The 21173-nt window shown below is 39.9% G+C and overlaps 1 protein-coding gene across 1 annotated transcript in view; it reads left to right on the top strand.

Annotated features, from left to right (window-relative positions):
* The window catches only part of LOC115092794 (disintegrin and metalloproteinase domain-containing protein 28-like), a 141905-nt gene that overhangs the window by 38606 nt on the left and 82126 nt on the right, over positions 1 to 21173 (top strand). The window contains exon 10 of the mRNA XM_029604113.1: positions 14408 to 14492. Within this exon, the coding sequence (XP_029459973.1) occupies positions 14408 to 14492 (85 nt within the window). The remainder of the gene's footprint in view (positions 1 to 14407; positions 14493 to 21173) is intronic.

Below are 21173 nucleotides of genomic sequence, written 5' to 3'. Positions count from 1 at the left end.
CGAGAGTAGTCAGCCAAGGCAGGGGTCAGGTTCCAGAGGTCAGACGTGGTCAAGGAAGCAGGCAAAGATCAGAATCCGGGCAGCAATCAGCATGGTCAAGGAGACAGGCAAAGATCAGAATCCGGACAGTGATCAATGTGGTCAAGGAGACAGGCAAAGGTCAGTACCAGAGAGTCAGTCCAAGAGGTACTACCTGTGGGAACAAAGGAACAGACAGACGCTGGAACACGAGGACGCTGGAACACAAGGATGCTGGAACAAGGCTGGAACAAGACTGGAACAGGCTATGAAACATGGAGGCAAACTCAGTACACACCCGGTGTCGACCCGATTGCCAAGGCAAGGAAGTGCAGGCAGGCACTTCCTTTAATACTGCATTCAATCAGGGCGTGCCGTGGAGCTTGGACCCGCTCCTGGCCCTATAAGGGACCGGGCGGTCCCTGCATGCCTAGGGGTGGGGCCGACGCCACGGAGGACACTGAGCCCTGCCATGAGGCCTGGTGCACTGAGGAAGGCCCAGCGACTGCCGCCATGGGACGCCAAGGCCTGGAGGAGCTTGCAGCAGCTGCTGGAGAGGCCAACCCAGGACCTGCAGTGGAGTTGGAAAGGTGAGCAGGCCTGTGTGCGGGCCGAGCGCAGACGGGGCATGCAACAGATTGCTAGTAATCTACAATAAATTGGTTTTGTTTGCTGTTTACTACTTTAGTTTTAAAACTGTAGGGATAAATTACTTCTAAACATTGATATCTGTGAAGCAGAGGTGTTATCAACCATGATCTGTATTCCAAAAAGACAAGTGAAATGCTCATGCCACTGGAGCGCCAGTAGAGGCTGATTCTGGTTAAGATGGAAGCCCAAAAAAGTAAGAGGAAGCTGCTGAGAAAAAAAAGAAAAAGTTAAGGTGGACTCTTAGGAGGCTGATTTTGTGTTTTGATATTTACATTTTATTAATTTTAGAAAATTATAATTAACATGAAACATTACTAATCTCTCTAACTGATAACATTCTACGTGGATTTGACAGCGGAAAACACTACATCTTGATACTACTAGATCTGTCCGCAGCATTTGACACAGTTAACCATAACATACTATTAAAAAGACTGGAAGAAATTGGATTACAAATGAAAACAATTGAATGGTTCACATCATATCTCACAAATAGATCCTATCCGGTACAGATAAACAACACTATATCAGACAAGATCAACCTAAAACCAGGTGTCCCCCAGGGATCATCACTCTCAGCGACTCTATTTAACATTTACCTGCTCCCCCTCTGCCACCTACTGGCAGGGTTAGGTATCATACACTTCATATATGCTGACGACATTCAACTAATTCTACCAGTGGAAGAATCAATTGAGAAAACACTGAATCTAGCAATGTTATACCTTGACATAATAAAACAACTATTAAACCAAATGGAACTAGTAATAAACATAGAAAAAACAGAATTCATACACCTTCAACGAAAAAACATTGTAAGAATTCAAAACCCCATTAAACTTAATAATAATAAATCAGTGGAGCTAAATGATAAAGCTAGAAACCTAGGAGTGATTATAGACACGGAACTCAGCCTTAAGCAACACATAGCGATAAAAACCAGAGAAGGCTACGCCAAACTAATGGTCCTTAGAAGGCTAAAACCCTTATTAACTCAAGAACACTTTCGTACAGTACTACAAGCACTAATATTTGCTAGCACAGACTACTGTAACACACTTTTTCTTGGATTGCCATATACCACAATCAGACCACTGCAAATACTACAGAACTCGGCTGCCAGAATACTTACTGGGAAAGGCAGAAGAGATCATATCACCCAAACACTGGCCGACTTACACTGGCTCCCAATAGAACAAAGAGTACAATTCAAAACACTATGCACAATTCATAAACTAATAAATGACGAAAATGCTGATTGGTTAAACACCACACTTTGATTACATGTCCTTCAAAGGAATCTCAGGTCTGCCAATAAAGCACTACTAACCATACCCTCAGTAAAAACAGCAAAGTTGACCCAGGTTAGAGAGAGAGCACTATCATTAGCAGGACCATTATTATGGAACACATTACCACTTGAGCTAAGACTAATGAAAGATTTAAAACTCTTCAAAAAAATCTTAAAAACTTGGCTCTTCAAAAAAGCATTCCACAGTAAGGTCGCTGAAGAAACAACAAATACATTCAGCTGAAAATCACCCATAAAAGCAGAGTTGTTTGTCTTTATATTTTTATTATTTTTTGTTATTTTACTCATAATTAAATATTAATTTAAATACAGTATGCACATATACGATTAGCACGGCAATGGTAAATAGCATCTCCAACCCACTTTTCAATTAGAGTATATTTTTGAACAATGTAACCGTAAAATATGGCACCACTTGGATAACTTAGAAAACTATCAAACCTTTTCGTGCCTAAATGTAAACCGTTGTGATGGCGCACTACTAAACGACGGTATAGAAAGTTTTTAAATAAATAAATAAATCTACAAAAATTGAGCCTAAATATAGGTCCAAGGCTACATAGACTGAACTGTCAAATTATACCTCATGGATAATCCCTGTTGTTCCTTCATCCCAAGGAGAACAAGAAGTTCCATCCAAAGTTCTCATATCTGCGCTGACTTATTCTGAACATTTGGTATGAAAAAGATACAAAAAAGTTGTTAGGGTGACATGGACACACTTGCAGAGCAATCTCATAGGCTGCCTTTCCCTTCGGAAAGTAGGATAAAAACTGCATATGCAAACACATGACAGAATAATTAAGGTAGCGTTATTAATTAAATTTCCAACATAGCTTTGGGTATAGACTTAATCTTTGATGACTCCAAGGACCCTTACAGATCCCTCCTTCAAATGAAACCAGTGAAAGCACTCATCTCAAATGAAGGAAGGGTCTGCATTGTATGCAAACGTTATACAGTACAACTTTTAAAATTATTTTTATCTTGCTCCAACAAAAGTTATTGCAGGCTGCACAAAATCCAGTCTTCTACAGGACCAAGCCAACTACTAAAACTCCAACAAGTTAATTTTCAAAGGATTACATGCATAAAATTAGCATCTATGCAGGGGCGTAGGGTGACTGCTGAAGTTGGTGGTGCATCAGAAAATTTGCTGCTGCCATGTGACCAACCCTCTGAGCTGCCTCCCCACCCTAACATCATCAATAAAGGCCAGGATCAAAATGTCTCCCTTGACATGCTAACGCGTTTGACATTGAGCTGGCCTTTGATGATGATGTCAGGCTGTGGGCGGTAGCTCACAGTGTTGGTAGCCCAGAGCTGGAGCAGAGCTTTACTTTATTGGTAACTGATGCTGACAGTCGGTCATGGCAATCTGCCATCTGAGGCGAGGGATAGGATAGGGTGAGATGCCCCCCCCCCCCCCCCCACTGCTCCGCTGCCACCCCTGCTAAGGTACCCAAATTGGATGCACTCTCCAAGAGAAAGCCCACACCAATTCACTATTCAAAAGAGAATTCAAATTCTGGTATCTCCTCTGGTATCTCCTCGCCACACAAACATTTTTCACTGCCAGAAACGTTTTGTAAGAACACCAGAGAACTTTTGATTTTCAGTCATCCTGAGATTGTCGTGGATTAGTGGAGAAGAAATGGGGGGAAGCATGGAACACAGAAACTCTCTCCTCTTTCACAAAACGTTTCTACCCTCTCTTCTTCTTCCACTTTCTCATTCCCCCTTCCCCTTACTCACTCACCCCTTCCCTCTCAGTCGGTCACCCCCTCCTTCCCACTCCTTCCCTCTCTCTCAGATACACACATTCCCTGGCTCCTTCCCTCTCTCAGTCACCCCCTCCCTCCCACTCACCCTGTCCCTTCCCTCTCAACACTCACCCCTCCCTGCCACTCACCCCATACCTTCCCTCTCAGATGTTGAACCCATCCCTCCCACTCACCACCACGCAGGGTCTCTTCTCACTGGAGAGGGATGGGAACCCCTCCAGCGCATCATCACAGCAAGCAGGGCCAGTACTAATTTTTTTGCTGCCCTGTGCGAACAGTTACCATGCTGGCCCCTCCTCATCCTATATTTTTATTTACATTTAATTTGTATTCTTTTTCTAATCAGGGCCAGTGCAAGGGTATTAGGCACTTTAAGTGAATCTTACAGCTCTGTGCCCAGGCCTCCCCTCAACTCAGCCCTCTCCACACACAATTTAAAATTATGCATTTATAAACAAGATTTTACATGAAAAAAGATACTCAAAGTACAGTCTTTTGAAATAAAAATATCAAACAACATGTATATTAAATTTACATGCACTGCTGTGGTGTCAACCAGAAAACCCTTCATAAAAGTCAGAAAGACACCTGGAACATATGATATTAGGACTTTTGTAATGCATATTGGATGTGGGCTTGGTCTTCAGAAAGCCATGAGCAAATTAAAATACAATTACAATATAATAAACCTCCCATTCCAAAACAGCACTAACTGCCATCACTCAAACAGTAACAACCTTACCTATGAAAAGGCAACACTGCAAATATTACACCAAGCCCTAAGAAACCAATACACCTCCTATTAAGAAAACAGAACAAGCCAGGTTGCTATGGATCCCTAAACAGAAACTACACGCTAGCAAAATACCTCACCTCAGTCACGCATGCAAAATCCAGTCAGACCCTCACTAAATACAGATTAAGGAGATCATAAATAGAAGCATGCAGACAAAAACGGAACTGGAAATTACAAGAAGTACATACAAAGTGCACCAAAGGAAAAACTGAAATATCACCATTCCTCAGAAACCATCAAGAAATAAAATCAAGAAATCTAAAGCATCAATTATAATGGTAAAACCATACTATTAAAAGTAATTATTTTAAAACAACTGATGAACAGAACAACATCCAATAATTACAAACGCATATATTATTTTTTTTACATTTACTGAATACAATAAAATATTTCATAACATCATGCAGATCAAATAATACCTGATTAATTAAAATCAATAAGAATTAAAAAAAACACTCTCCATATCTGGGAAATTTTGACTTCCAGTCGCCCCGAGATGGTCATGGATTAGTAGGAGAGGAAGGGAGCTGCAAAAATGTTCTCCTCTCTCATATACACAGACGTTCATTCTCATGCTCACACAAACATAAACACTCTTTCAAAACTCACACAGGCTCAAAGATACACATATTCTTCCTGGCTCCCTCCCTTTCTCAGGCACACACACACACATGCTGGCTCCATCTATTTTAGACACACACACACACACACACACACACACACACACGATCTCTCTCAGGAACACATGCACACACACACACACACACACACACACACACACATACACGCTGGCTCCCTCTCTCTCAGGCACACAGACACACACTGGCTTCCTCCATCTTTCTCAGGCACACACATACATTCTGGATCCCTCTCACTCAGCCACACACATAGACTCCCTCTCTCTCAGGGATACACACACACACACACACACACACACTGGGTCCCTCTTTCTCATATATACACATACACACACTCTAGTTCCCTATCTCTCAAGCACCCACACAAACACATAGGCTCCCTCTCTGTCAAACACAAACACACACACACACACACACGCATATACACGCACACACACACACATACACACACACACTGGCTCCTTGCTCATTCTCTCTCATGAACACACAGGCACACTCCCTCTCCTCCAGTTGGGATGAAATCCCCAGGGCCTCCTCCACTTCGGCTGCCGAGTCTGGGGAGATCCTTCGGCAACCGCTGCGCTGTCTTTTTCACTTTGGCCAGTGAGCGAGATGGAATCCCCCGGCGGCTGGGTGGTCCTTTTTCACTATGGCTGCCGGGTGGGTTGGGATCTCCCGGCGGCCACTCGGGCTTCCTGTAGTTTGGCCAACATGCAGAATGGGATCTCCTGGCAGTGTCCAAAATTGGTGGTGCATGGCACAAACCTTTCTAAAGCTGGTGGTGCCTGTGCATCACTGTGCACAATAGATCTTACACCCCAGCATATATGCAATGTAAGTAGGATGCATCCACATGCATGCTATTTTATAAACATCAAAAGTAAATGCATATTTTTGGTTTTATGCATGAATATATCTGAGCAAAAGAAGGATGGCCTGGGGTGTTCCAAGGGGGGGGTCAAGACGTACACACATAAGTTGCTGTTTTCTAAGAGATTTACACAAACTTACAGCATTTGCACAATGTTTGTTGCACCTGCTAATTATCAGACATGCCTGTTGTCTGCTCTTTTTGGGTGGGAGATCTGGCTGAATTGAGGGGAGATTAAAGTGAAGGATTAAGAGGATTTTGATGAACTGGAGATGGACTGGGTAAACTGGTGGAGGTTTCGGCAAACTGGTGATTTCAAGTATGCGTGCATATTTTAAAATATACTTATTTCCATGTATAAATCAATGATTTTCCTGAACAATTTTAAAACAAGAAAGCACACTCCCATGTTCGCAGCTATATCGACATGCACATGCATGCACATGTAGTTTGTATTGTGCGTGTATATGTGCATACACTATATAAAATACACTTGAAATGCTAAAAGAAATTAGGGAAGCTAACCAAATTGGTAGTGCGATAATAATGGGAGGCTTCAATTTACCCTAATATTGTCTGGGTAAATGTATCATCGGGACACGCTAGAGAGGAGAACGTTCCTGGATGGAATAAATGAAAGCTTTATGGAGCAATTGGTTCAGGAACCGACGAGAGGGAGCCATTTTAGATCTAATTCTCAGTGGAGCACAGGACTGGAAGAGAAACACTATGCAAATCCACGGCTCTCGTGCTAAACTTTCAAAAGGGAAACTTTGATAAAATGAGAAAATTTGTTAGAAAAAAACTGAAAGGAGCAGCTACAAAAGTAAAAAATGTGCAAGAGGCTTGGTCATTGTTAAAAAACTACCATCCTAGAAGCACAGTCCAGATGTATTCCACACTTAAGAAAGGTGGAAAGAAGGCAAAACGATTTACCGGATGGTTACAAGGGGAGTGAAAGAAGCTATTTTAGCCAAAAGATCTTCATTCAAAAATTGGAAGAAGGTTATGTAACATCAAATTATCTTTAATAAATCTTTATTAAGATAATTTGATGTTACATAATCAGATTGAAGTTCTTGAGAACGAATTGAGATCGTTCCAATTTAAGGTTATTGAACTTCCACAATCGAGATTAATGTCAGCTATCGAATTGTTTAATAATATGTGGTAGAGATACTAGCTTTTGAGATGGATAAAATTCCTGTAATGTCAAAAACTATATTATTTTGCCTACAAAAAGAGTGCTCCAGGTTCAAGAGGGAGGGTTAGATAGTTTGAATAGTCCTGGAGTATCCACTTTCTTGGAAGACTCCATGGACAATATTCATACTAGAGCAACGTTATTGGTTTCCTTTTCATTAAAAAAGGATAAAGACTTATTCTTCTCAAAATACTTTCAAAATAAGGATTTTTTATTTTGCGGGCAAAAAATATTAGTATTTCCCGATGTTTTCTCGCGCACTCAAGCGCGTAGAAAAGTTTCTTTCCTTTAAGAAACAAGTCCTAGAAATAGGAGCAAGTTTCTTTTTAAAGTTCCCCTGCAAATGTCACATAATGTACAAGAATAATAAGTTTATTTTATAGATCCCTCACACTTGGAGCTGCTTTTGCAGGATAAAAAGCAGGAAATAAAGTGTTTTTAGGTTATAGGTTTGAATAAGAGAAATGACACCCAGCATAGGACCCCCTCTCCTCCTAGATGTGGGCTGGATTATAAAAGAATTATGTATTAAAATTGAAGTAATATTTGTTTTTCTGGAATTCCTGGATTGTTACATTTGTTTAAATGTTACAAATCATTTAAAATAAAATAAAAAAAAAATTGGAAGAAGGATCCAACAGAAGAAAACAGGATAATGCATAAACGTTGGCAAGTAAATGTAAGACATTGATAAGAACAGGCCTAAGAGAGAATTTGAAAGAAGTTGGCCATAGAGGCAAAAACTAACAGTAAAAACTTTTTAAAATATATCTGAGCAGAAAGCCTGTGAGGGAGTCAGTTGGACTGTTAGATCATCGAGGGGTTATAGGGGCACTTAGAGAAGATAAGGCCATCGTGGAAAGATTAAATGATTTCTTTGCTTCGGTGTTTACTTAAGAGGATGTTGGGGAGGTACCCGTACTGGAGAAGGTTTTCATGGGTAATGAATCAGATGGACTGAATCAAATCACGGTGAACCTAGAAGATGTGGTAGACCTGATTGACCTGAAGAGTAGTAAATCACCTGGACCGGATGGTATACACCCCAGAGTTCTAAAGGAACTAAAAAATGAAATTTCAGACCTATTAGTAAAAATTTGTAACCTATCATTAAAATCATCCATTGTACCTGAAGACTGGAGGATAGCTAATGTAACCCCAATATTTAAAAAGGGCTCCAGGGGCGATCCGGGAAACTACCGACCAGTTAGCCTGACTTCAGTGCCAGGAAAAATAGTGGAAAGTGTTCTAAACATCAAAATCACAGAACATATAGAAAGACATGGTTTAATGGAACAAAGTCAGCATGGCTTTACCCAGGCAAGTCTTGCCTCACAAATCTGCTTCACTTTTTTGAAGGAGTTAATAAACATGTGGATAAAGGTGAACCGGTAGATGTAGTATACTTGGATTTTCAGAAGGCATTGACAAAGTTTTCTAGGAAAATAAAAAGTCCTGGGATAGGGGTGGTGGATGTCCTTCGTGGATTGCAAACTGGCTAAAAGACAGGAAACAGAGTAGGATTAAATGGACAATTTTCTCAGGGAAGGGAGTGGGCAGTGGAGTGCCTCAGGGATCTGTTTTGGGACCCTTACTTTTCAATATATTTAAAATGATCTGGAAAGGAATACGACGAGTGACATAATCAAATTTGCAGATGATACAAAATTGTTCAGAGTAGTTAAATCACAAGCAGATTGTGATAAATTGCAGGAAGACCTTGTGAGACTGGAAAATTGGGCATCAAAATGTCAGATGAAATTTAATGTGGATAAGTGCAAGGTGATGCATATAGGGAAAAAAATAACCCATGCTTTAGTTATATAGTGGATAACAAATTGAAATTGTCGGTTCAGTGTGCTTTGACAGTCAAAAAAGCAAACAGAATGTTGGGAATTATTAGAAAGGAATGGTGAATAAAACGGAAAATGTCATAATGCCTCTGTATCGCTCCATGGTAAGACTGCACCTTGAATACTGTGTACAATTCTGGTTGCCGCATCTCAAAAAAGATATAATTGCGATGGAGAAGGTACAGAGAAGGGCGACCAAAATGATAAAGGGAATGGAACAGCTCCCCTATGAGGAAAGACTAAAGAGGTTAAGACTTTTCAGCTTGGAGAAGAGACGGCTGAGGGGGGATATGATAGAGGTGTTTAAAATTATGAGAGGTCTAGAACGGGTAGATGTGAATCAGTTATTTACTCTTTCAGATAGTAGAAAGACTAGGGGGCACTCCATGAAATTAGCATGTGGCACATTTAAAACTAATCGGAGAAAGTTCTTTTTTACTCAACGCACAATTAAACTCTGGAATTTGTTGCCAGAGGATGTGGTTAGTGCAGTTAGTATAGCTGTGTTTAAAAAAGGATTGGATAAGTTCTTGGAGGAGAAGTCCATTACCTGTTTTAAATTAAGTTGACTTAGAAAATAGCCACTGCTATTACTAGCAACGGTAACATGGAATAGACTTAGTTTTCGGGGTACTTGCCAGGTTCTTATGGCCTGGATTAGCCACTGTTGGAAACAGGATGCTGGGCTTGATGGACCCTTGGTCTGACCCAGTATGGCATGTTCTTATGTTCTTACTTAAATCTACTCAACAGCATATTTATGTATCTAAAAGATATGCTGCATATATTTTCAACATAGTAAGATAAGTAGTGTAACACTTATCCAGCTATGTGGCAGCAAAGTTACAATTTATCCTGGCAAGTGGCGCAGATCTGCTATACATGCCTATTTGTGCTCCTAGTTCTAATCATTAGCAAGAGCAAATTTAACTTGCATGTGTTTCTTAGCACTTGTTAGCTTTTATGCGTGTAGATCATCAAATTTTGTAACATGTGCCTGTGAAAGAAATTACCGGTTTTGCCAATTAATCTACCAGTTTACCGAGTCTGTCTCTAGGTCACCACTGGTTCTTCAGCCTGAACTCCCCTCAGTTTACCCTGATCCCTCATCCAGTCAGTATTTAGCTATAAAGAATTTTAATCTCACTTATGTCAGATAATTAGCAGGCAGATCACAGCATATGCATGTCCCTTTAGCAAGGTTATAAAGTGATAGCCCCACACTGGAATGCTCTTGGCCTGCCCCTTTTTAATACTAGCAAATGTATTTGCACACCATTAATTGCACATTTGTGTTTCAGGTTTATGAAATAGCATTTACACAAATATGTGCTATTTGCATGAACATCTGCTAATTTATGCGCACAGAACTATTTGAAAATTCACCTTAAAATTTTTTTTTACTTGTAAAATATACTTGCACATTTATAAAATAGAAAAAATATGCGCTTTCAGTGCATTGCAGATATTCATGTGTACTGAAACATACGTGCGTATATTAGGAATGGATCTACACATATTTTATAATCCATGTGGTCCACATATGCGCAGATTCTAAAGTACTATAGTAGATCTCCATGTGCCCATATGCACACTTATATGGCACCACGAAGATCTTTGAAAGTTATTCTTTAAGTCAGAGATCTCATTTCTACAGGCTGACTTATCAATGATGAGGGTACCTTAAAGGGAAACACAAGACATTGGAGTACAATACCATCTCAATTTAGTTTTCTCTTGAATGGCTTTGAAAGGCATTGTCATGTGTATTTATTTGTTTATTTATTTATTTATTTATTTATTTAGAGGTCTTGTATACCGTTGTTCCAAGTGAAAATCACTAGTTCACCACAGTTCATGACATTAACATTCATAAGTATTAGAGAACACTGAGTACATCAATAACATACACTATTATTAGCTACCGGGGCAGGGTTCTAGCCATGCTGGTCCTGAAGAAAACTTGATTCATCATGGGCTCCGTACCCTTCCATTGCACCAAGAAGAAGCATTATCCAAAGAGGGCAGTTTTAGGTGAGTTGTCAAAATCGCATAGACCCCCTTCTAAAGACCAAAAGACCTGATTTGAAGAAGAGACCTATGCAGTTTTTCAGTTGAGCCCATTCCATGTTTTACAGAAAACTCTTTTATAACCCAAATCTGCACACCATGGGTGAAATTTTTTTTTTCTCATTTAATGGACCTCATAAATGTGCATAAGTTGTGATGCTAAATAGCATAAGCGTATATGCACCAATCAATATAATCGTAGGTCTTAAATGAATTTTCTTTGCTTAGTAAATCAAAGGCCAGTTTTGGAGATAAAGTCATGAACAATAATGAAAGTCATGTTCATATCATGCCATTGCATATATTCACTTCTGTGATTAAAGATATTTAATTAACTAGAAATTAGCGAAGAAACGCCATGTTTCCATTGTAAAAGAGGCTCAGAATGTAGAAGCCCCACATGAACCGTGTTTCAGCGTCTGCCTTCAAGGGGCCGAAATTAACTGTGAAATCAACAAAAGTAATTTATAAAACAGAAATACATACTTTTCAAAACTTGAAAACGGCACTCAGTGATGTAGTACTGACATGTTGTAAGCGGCTTTTCTTGCTGACCTGCTGGTAATGCGTTTCCTCGGCCAGAAGGGCCGCACACGTGCCAATTTTTAAAGGGCAGAGAACCAATGAGAAAATTACATATGGACTGAAGATGACATCAGTAGTTGCTATTATCAGAGGGAGCCCTTTAAATAATAGAATACCACTCCACTGATTCATTTAAACCATTTGGTTGCATACTGTTCAAGTTGAAAATCCATTGTTGTTCCCTGAAGTTAAGGAGATGTTGTGGATCACCCCCCTCACTGATAGATGAATTTGATCTATCACCAACCACTTTAGATCCACAAACTTGTGTTTTTCTTGGAAACAATGTGCAACTATAGGAGCTTGAATTTTTTCAGTCATCAGACAGCTCCGATGTTCGATGAGCCTGGTGCAGATTGGCCATTTTATACGGCCAACATAAAATTTATCACAAGGACAAATAATAATGTAAATAACATGTGAAGTCAAACAGTCAGATGGGTTCTTGCCAAATGGATTTTTCCTGTATTGTCCATCCAAGTAGGACCTGATAGGGTTTGGGCACATAATGAACATTTGTTGCATGGCCAATGTCCAAGCGGAAGGTCCAATAGTGTGCTGACATCCTGCTGAAGGAAATGAGTGTGTTAATAAATCTCTCAAATTCTTACCCCCGACTGTATGAAATCAGTGGGCCTTCAGTGAATATAGAATGAATCTTCAGAATGTGCCAGTATTTGCAAATTATGGATGCAATGTCTGATGCTTTACTAGAGTATCTGAGAGTGCACACCAAGGGGAATTCCTCTGTGTCATTAGAATTGTCATTGGGAAATGGACGAATGTTTCAAAGCTTTTTTAATAGTGCGTGACGGATAATCACGCTGAAGAAGTCGAGATGCCAATTGTTGAGCTTGAAGAAAAAATTCTTGTTTATCAGAACATAAACGGCGGAGCCGTAGAAATTGACCAATTGGTAAATTGTTTTTAAGACTAAAAGAATGAAAGCTGGAAAAATGAAGGAGTGTGTTTTTATCAGTAGGTTTTTTTGTATAATGAGGTCGCAAAGTGATCATCTTGGCAGATGATAAGAATATCCAAAAAAATGATGTGCTCTTGATGGTACTGCATAGAAAAAAATAAATTAGTATCAAGGGAATTTAGCTAACCAAGGAACAAATGTAAATTGTGTTCATCACTATGCCAGAGAAAAAAGATATTGTCAATATATTGAATCCAGTGTGAGACATGCTGAAAAATTGTAGCAGAGTATAGATAAGTATCTTCAAGATTAGACAATGAACAAATTCTCCAGACTCGGGGCCATAGTGGGCACCCATGGCGGTACCATGGACCTGCTTATAGAATTGACCGTTGAACAAAAAATAATTCTCACACAAGGCTGTTGAGCTAAAGATAACAAAAAGGTAGTAGGAAATCGATGAGGACATGGTCTTGTGAATACCATTCATAGCGCCTGATGCTAGGTTATCAGTTAAGTGACTGAGTTAGTAATTGTTCGGTTAAAAATTTGCTACAGCTGTGCTATTAAGTTTATCGTTCATTTGTAATATAATCCTCTCCTATGTTAACTGTAATATACTTTACAATTGTTAAATTGATGTATTAAGTTGTTACATGTAAAAAACCGGCGTGAAGGCAGATTGCTATACGTCGGTATATGAAAAACTTGAAATAAATAAATAAAAATTGTTCTAATATGAGCAGAGATTGTTCTTGGGGAATGCTGGTATATAGTGCTTATATATCCAAAGTCACACCATGAAGTTGAAAGGTGTATGGATGATAATTTATTAAGCATGGATTTCATATCCCTGACATAGGAAGTCATCTGAGGAATCAATGGCTGAAGAAATTTGTCCACAAAAACAGAAAGTGGTTCAAGGAGGGATCCTATAATGCTTACAATGGGTCTACAGGGGGCCTGTGATGCTTTTGTGGATTTTCGGGATCATGTACAATGTTGGTGCTTTGTATGAATGATTAATCAAAAAAGTCTTCTCCTTATGGTCAGAAAACCCACAATGAAAGCTTCTTCAACCAGTTCTTCAATTTTATGTAAAAGAGAAGAGCCAGGATCATGAGATAATAGCTGATAATTGTTAATATCAGATACATGAGTATTAACAGTATTTATATATGTTGTTTTGTCCATCAGGACTACCGCCCCTCCTTTGTTGACCTGTTTGATCACCACTGATGCCGTACTTTTCAATTCATTTACAGCCAAATGTTGATTCTTAGATAAATTGAACCGGGGTTGTTCTGGAGTCCATTCAATATTCACAAGGTCAAAAAGAACTAATTCAATGAAGGTCTTGATGTGGGGATCAATGGGGCTAGGTGGTAACCATGTAGATTTAGGGAATACTATAGAAGAATCCATTGTAGGCGGTTGATTAGAAAAAAAACATTATCTGTAATTTCTTGAAGAATCTATAAAGGTCTCGCCTGGTCTGAAATGCATAGTAGGGATAAAAAGGTACAAACGATACGGCTACTATCACCCCTAGAATATTTTGAGAGAAGTTTTGATGCTTACAGAAAACTCTGCCATAAGGGACTGCAATCTTTCCCTCTGTACCACAGTTTAAATGTGAAATGATGCCTCTCACAGAGCACTAATATGTTTTGATTTCTTTTTTTTTTTTTTTTTTAAAGAAATCTGGATTTCAAAGGACCACAAGTGGGGCTAGCCTATGTAGGCACCATGTGCAGTGAGGATCAGTCCGCCGGGGTTATTCAGGTACGTATTGTATAATATTTCTATACCAATGCATATTTTGGTACTTGAGACCATACCAGTGCTTTTAATCACTCAGTTAATAAGAAGCCAATGGGAAGTACAGCTCTGCATTATTACTACTACTGTTGGTAGTCATGAGTGCTATATTCGTAAACACATAATTTCATTTCATTTATTCAATTTGATTGTCTGTTGTGTCATCAAAAATTCTCACTGTGGTGGAAATATATTAGTAAATACATTTTTACTATAATGTAAATTCTGAATCATAATTATCAATATTTTCATATTTATAGAATTTAAACAATGTCACAAGTGACCCTGCTAGAGAAATACAATCACCAATCAATCCAACTAGGCATACAACACAAAAAAAAAAAAGGAAAAGAAAAAAATTAACATGCAATACATAACCCCAATCTGAGGGAGGCAGGAGAGAAAAAACGAAAGTGAAATAAAAGAAATAAAGCAACAAGCCTTTCTTATTCTAATAAGAAAAACACACACCCGTGTCCTTCTGGATAATTTTCAGTTCTATTGGAATAAATTATTATTAGTTATAGAATTCATTTACAAAAAAGAGCTGCAACCACTGTCATTGTCCTCAGCTTTTATTGTTCTTTTTCTCTGTGCAGCACTGTACACAATAAGACCCAAAGAGCCCTGAAAGCTCTGATGTTTGCATGTCACCAGGTACACGCCAGGATGCAGAGGATATCATTCTAAATGCCCCGACGTCTTTTACACTGCTTCTTTATGGGACCAAATATCCCCCTTTCCCCAGTCTCGATTACTCTCTACCCATCCCATGACGACTTTCCTTATAAGGACATTACCTTCACTCTTGCTCCATCTGTCTCTTATCTAATTCATTCTAGCACCCTGAGGGCCCGCTGCAGTAAGAGGAGCATTAGCCAGTTTCTTCACGTGTGTGTGTACTCAAAATTATTTTAACTCCGACGCAGTTAGCGAATAGCATGCTAATGAATCAAGAGTTTAAAAAGTGCACTGACATGAAAATGTGTGCACAAACCTGAGTTAAAATGTGCAATCGTTCTTTTGCCTAGGCTGAGCGCACTTTTTAACTCAGGAAGGAGTAGTGATTGATGTGCAGACATTATGCTTTCTGCAGAAATTGAGTTTTCTGAGCACAAATCCTGTTTTCTGCATATAAAAAAACAATATATGCACAAAGCATACTTTCTGTCGATAAATCTTGTTTTCTGCATATAAAACACGATTTATTTGCAGAAAATCTGAATTGTGCACAAATCAGGTTTTCTGCGCATAAATCTCGAGTGCAGAACCCCGATAGCATGAACTCCAGGTTCAACCCCACAGATTAACAAGAACTTGATCTCTGGCCAGGAGTTAAATTCTGGGTGTTAACAAATCACGGGTTAAACCTACACATCTCTCTACAGTGAGAGTAATGCCTTCATTAGCATCATGCAAGGGGAATGAGCAATAAGCACAGTTTTACCCACAGCTGTATGCATTTGTTTTGCACAAACTTTACTCCTAATGCAGCAAAGAGTTTTGCACACAAAGAACACCCAAGTAAAACTGTTTTTACTATGAGTTTTTGCCTCTATGGACAGCTTCTTTTCAAATTCTCATTTGACCTGCCTTATCAGTGTTTTACATCTATTTTGCCAATGCTTATGTTTTTTCCTATTTCCATCAGATGGATCCTTTATCCAATTTTTGAAAGAAGCTCTTTTGGCTAAAATAGCCTCTTTCACCTCACCTTTTAACCAAGTCAGCAGTCATTTGGCCTTCCTTCCACTTTTTATAATGCATGGAATACATCTGGACTGGGCTTCCAAAATGGTATTTTTAAATAATGATCATACCTTATATAAACTTTTAACCTTTGTAGCTGCACTTTTTTCTATTTTCCTCATTTTATCAAAGTCTCCGTTTTGAAAGTTTATTGCTAGAATTGTAGATTTATTTAAAGGTGAATTTTAAAAGCCCAGTGCGGGCCAAAATCAGGAGATGCACGCACATGTAGGGCTTACACATGCCTGCCATATTTTAAAAGCCATCTACATGTGCGTGCATCTCCTACACGCACATATCACGCAGAATCAAAAAGGAGCAAGGTGTTTGAATGGTGTGGGCAGGGCCAAGAGATATGCATGCAAATATGTATGCGTCTGGTCACATGCCCAAGTCTAATACTGCATAACTTTACTTCTGCTATGAAAGAGGTATAAGTGTAAAAAACAAAAAAAGCAAGTCCTGAGTGGTTTAAAGGGTCTGGGATAACTGGGGAGAGTGCAGGCTATTGAACCAGGGGGGTTGGGGGACCTACACTGGGCAAACTGATGGACAAATTGGTGAAACTGGTCTTGGTGTGGACATGCATCTGTTATAAAATTCCCTGACTTATGTATCCAAAACCCAATTTGTGCAGTTGGGTGCATCTACTTGCAAAATTAGGTATACATATATGCGCGCCAAGGCTATTTTTTAACATGCACACAAAGGTGCGCGTATATTATAAAACTTCCACATCACTGAGTGCATGCTGACGCACGCATGTCAATGTGTACCCCTGCGCCCCTTTGTTACTATCCCTATGTCATCAAGTTAAATTTTATCGCCAAGTGGCCCTACCACTGTTACCCCTCGTGCCAGTTTATACCTAAAAGGGCTCCCCATTTTATCAGTTCCCAGACTGTTCCATGAAGCAGTCATTTATTTCATCTAGAAACTTTACCTCCCTATCATGTTCTGATGTTACATTTACCCAGTCAGTATTGGTGTAATTGAAATCTTCTATTATTACTATGTTGCCAAATTTGTTAGCTTCCCTAATCTCTATTAGCATTTTGTTTCATTTTAGCCAGGTAGATTGTAGAATACCCCCACCTCTATACTCTTCCCCATCACATATGGAATTTCCACCCATAGAGATTCTACTTGCATTTAGTGTCCTGTAGAATCTTTATCCTGTTGGACTCTATGCCCCCCCCCCCCCCCCCCACCAATCTGATCCACCCTATCAATACAATATAATTTATACCCTGGTATCACAGTGTCCCATTGGTCATCCTCCATCTACAAGGTCTCTGAGATGCCAATTATGTCTACTTCTTCATTACGTTTTAGACTTCTGGCATTAACATACAGGCATTTCAAAGTGTGTTTTTGTTTCTATTAACAATCTGCTTACTGGTTGATAGGGGTAATTTGGAATCTTTTAACTCAGGTGTTTTATTTTTATTTATAGGCACATAGACTATTTTTGCTTTTTTTGGAACCTCTCTATCAGGATACCCTAACTCCTCTGTTATTTTAGTATCCTTTGAAGTTACCTCTCTCTAAACCTATGCTGCTGAGCAATTATTGGCTTTCCACAATGTTCTAGTTTAAAAGCTGCCTTATCTTCTTTTTCAAGATTTGTGTCAGCAGCCTGGTTCTACCCTGCTTAAAGTAGAGCCCATTAGAGATGTGAATCGTGTGCCAGATCGTCTTAACGATCAGTTTCGGCTGGGGGGGGGGGGCTGATGAGTAAAGATGAGTAAAGATGGCCGGCGCCATCTTTAAAGATGGCGCCGGCCATCCAGTGCTCCTACCATGTGACAGGGGCCGGCCAATGGCACGGATACCCTGTCACATGGTAAGGGCAAAGGGGCATTGGCGCCATTTTTTTTTTAGAACAGCTGATGCCTGGGAACGGGAAATCTTTCCCCGAGGCCCCCCTGGATCTCTCCCCGAGGCCCCCCAAGGCCCCCCTGGATCTCCCCCTGAGGCCCCCCTGGACCACCAGGTAATTTTAAAAGGTTTTGGGGGGGTCGGGAGGGGGGGGGGGTCGATTTAAAGGGTCAGGTGGGTTTTTTTTTATCGGGCCATCGGCGCCATTTTAATTAGTGGCAGCCAAAATGGCGCCGATGGCCTGAAAGCGGAAGATCGCGCCGGGACACCCCCCCCCACTGGACCACCAGGTAACAACATTTTGGGGGGGTTCAGGAGGGTGGGGGAGGGTAAGGAATTGGTTTTAAAGGGTCGGGGTGGGTTTAGGGGTTGTTTTGGTGTGCCGGTTTTCCCGCCATCCCCCAAATAATTCCCGTGCCCTATTTAACGATACAATACAAATGCCCCTGACAATAAATCGGGGGCATTTGTATTGTATCGTGCACTCTAATGATTTAGAACGATTTAAAAATTATCTGACGATAATTTTAATCGTTCAAAAACGATTCACATCCCTAGGCTCCCCTAGGCACATCCCTTGGCTCCCCTTTCCCAAAATGTTCCCCAGTTCCTTACAAAACTGAAACCCTCTTCCTTGTACCATTGTCTCATTCATGCTGTTCTGCCTGTCTCTGGGGTCCTGTGCATGGAACAGGGAGCATTTCAGAGAATGCTACCCTGGAGGTTCTCGATTTCAACTTTCTATCTAAGAACCTACATTTGGCCTCCAGAGCCTCCCTCCAGCATCTTCCTATGTAGTTGATGCCCTCATGTATCATGAAGCCAGCACTGTCTAAACTCCTATCTAGGTGATACCTGAGGTCTGCCACCTTTGCACCAGGCAGGCAAATTACCAAGTGATCATCATGTCCACCTGCCACCCTGCTAGCCACATTCCTAATAATTGAATCACCAACCATAATGACCGAACTAACCTTTTCATCTTGGGCACTAACCCTTGGAGACTAATCCTTGATGCGAGAGGATAATGCATCACCTGGAGAGCAGATTCTTGCTACAGGATCACTTCCTGCTACACCAGAGTGATGCTGTCCAACCAATTAATCTTTCTCCTCCAAGCAGCACGGGGCTGCCTGACTGGAGTTGGTACTATGTCCCTGAAGCTCTCCTCTATATACCTCTTTGTCTGCTATAGCTCTTCCAGGTCTGTCAGTCTAGCCTCCAGAGATTGGACTCATTCTCTGACCGCCACAAACTGCACCAGTGCATACATACAATCTCTCACCAAATGGTAGATAATCATACATGTGGTATTCGCTGCAAAAGTCTAGAAGGCCCCCATCTTGCTGCTGGACTGCTCTCTGCATCTTAATATTGTTAAGCTCTTAGTTAATTTAGGGTGTTATGGGAGAAGGGATGTGTAAATCGGAGTCCTTTAAATGTATGTGGTATACTTAAAGTCAATTTGGCAATGACCTGAAAGGGGACAATTAATCTTAATTGATAAGGGCTAGGTCACTCCCTTGTTTTAGATAAATCCTTGATTAATTTTTGATGTGAAAATGTCTCTTGTCCTCTTATATGGAATAAGAGTTTATAGATCTAAGAACGAGTTTAGGGATGAGTGGGAGCTGGGGTGAGTGAGTAAGAAAGAAAGAAAGACACTAAAAGAAATTACCTATCTTTCCTAGCCTTTTTTTTTTTTTTTTTAAATCAGGGCATACAAAACAGAAATTACATACCATTCTTAGACTTTTTATTAATCGCATATAATTGTGAATTGTATAGAAATGAGGTTCAAACAAACTGTGGGAGAAACCTTTCTATTGGACTAACTCAATATATCTGTGTCTGGCTTTTGAGAGCTATACTCCCATCATCAGGCTGACTTTCCTTTCTACTTATTCAAATGAATTAACACAGTAACCACTATGAGGGTAATTTTCAAAGGAATTTCCAAGGGTAAAAACTACATTACCCATGGTAATTAACTTTTACAGCCTGACCTTCTCTATATGGGGTGAATAGTCACGTATGAATGTTTACTCATACTGAGCAGAGATGGTCCAGGGGAGGGGGTTGGGGAAGAATTTGCATTTAGATGCATACATTAGCATTTTCAAAAAAATATGCAGGTATATTTTCTTGAAAGAAATCTGCACACAATTTAACAGGTGGACCTGTGGGTAGTTTTGGTGGTATAATATTCAAAGAAAGCTTACATATATAAATTTGCATTGAAAATTGGTGTAACTTATGCACATATTTGATTTCAAATTTAGGAGAACTACTACAAAATTATCCCCCAAACCAGTAGTAACTGTTTGGTCACATAAAATGTTGAGAGGGTGTGACATCTGTGGGAGTCAAGCGCCAGTCTCTCCAGTCTTTCGGGTTTAGCTAATTGGGTCAAGCAGATGGTGTAGTAGACCTGGTCTAGAGCCAGAGGGACATATATTCTTCTCCTGAACTGAATAGGAAACCAAACTACTGGGGGTTTCCCCTCTGCGAACCCTGTTCCCTCCTCTAAATTGGTTGCTGGACGTCACAGTGCTCTTCAGTCAAGATCCACACCAAGATATAATTCAAAACATAGGGAGAAAACTTTCAAACAACTGTGTGTATTATAAAATATGCGTAGCTTTACCTTGTAACATATTTCTGGGCTTATGGGTCAGTAACTATGTACAAGATGACAGAAGGTAATGAGGAATTCCTGAATTTATCAGAGTTCAGAGGCTTTCCCAGCCAAGATACAGCTTTCCAAAAATCAAATAAGCAGTGATCAGCAAGTTATTTCCAGCTCCAAAAAATCTTCCAAATTGCTTACTTCACTCTACATCTATTCCTTCATCCTACTCTATCAGAAATACTGTATGTTCACATTTCTGTATTTTTCACAACATCCCAGGTCAACAATATCTCACCTCACTCTTGGTAAGATCTATCAACCTCCCCTGCACACATAAATATCAGTGCTCTTCTAGCTTAAGTACTCACAACATAAGCTACAAG

The sequence above is a fragment of the Rhinatrema bivittatum genome, chromosome 5, assembly GCF_901001135.1.
Source record: "Rhinatrema bivittatum chromosome 5, aRhiBiv1.1, whole genome shotgun sequence".
NCBI lineage: Eukaryota > Metazoa > Chordata > Amphibia > Gymnophiona > Rhinatrematidae > Rhinatrema > Rhinatrema bivittatum.
This window is presented reverse-complemented; position numbering and strand designations above follow the sequence as displayed.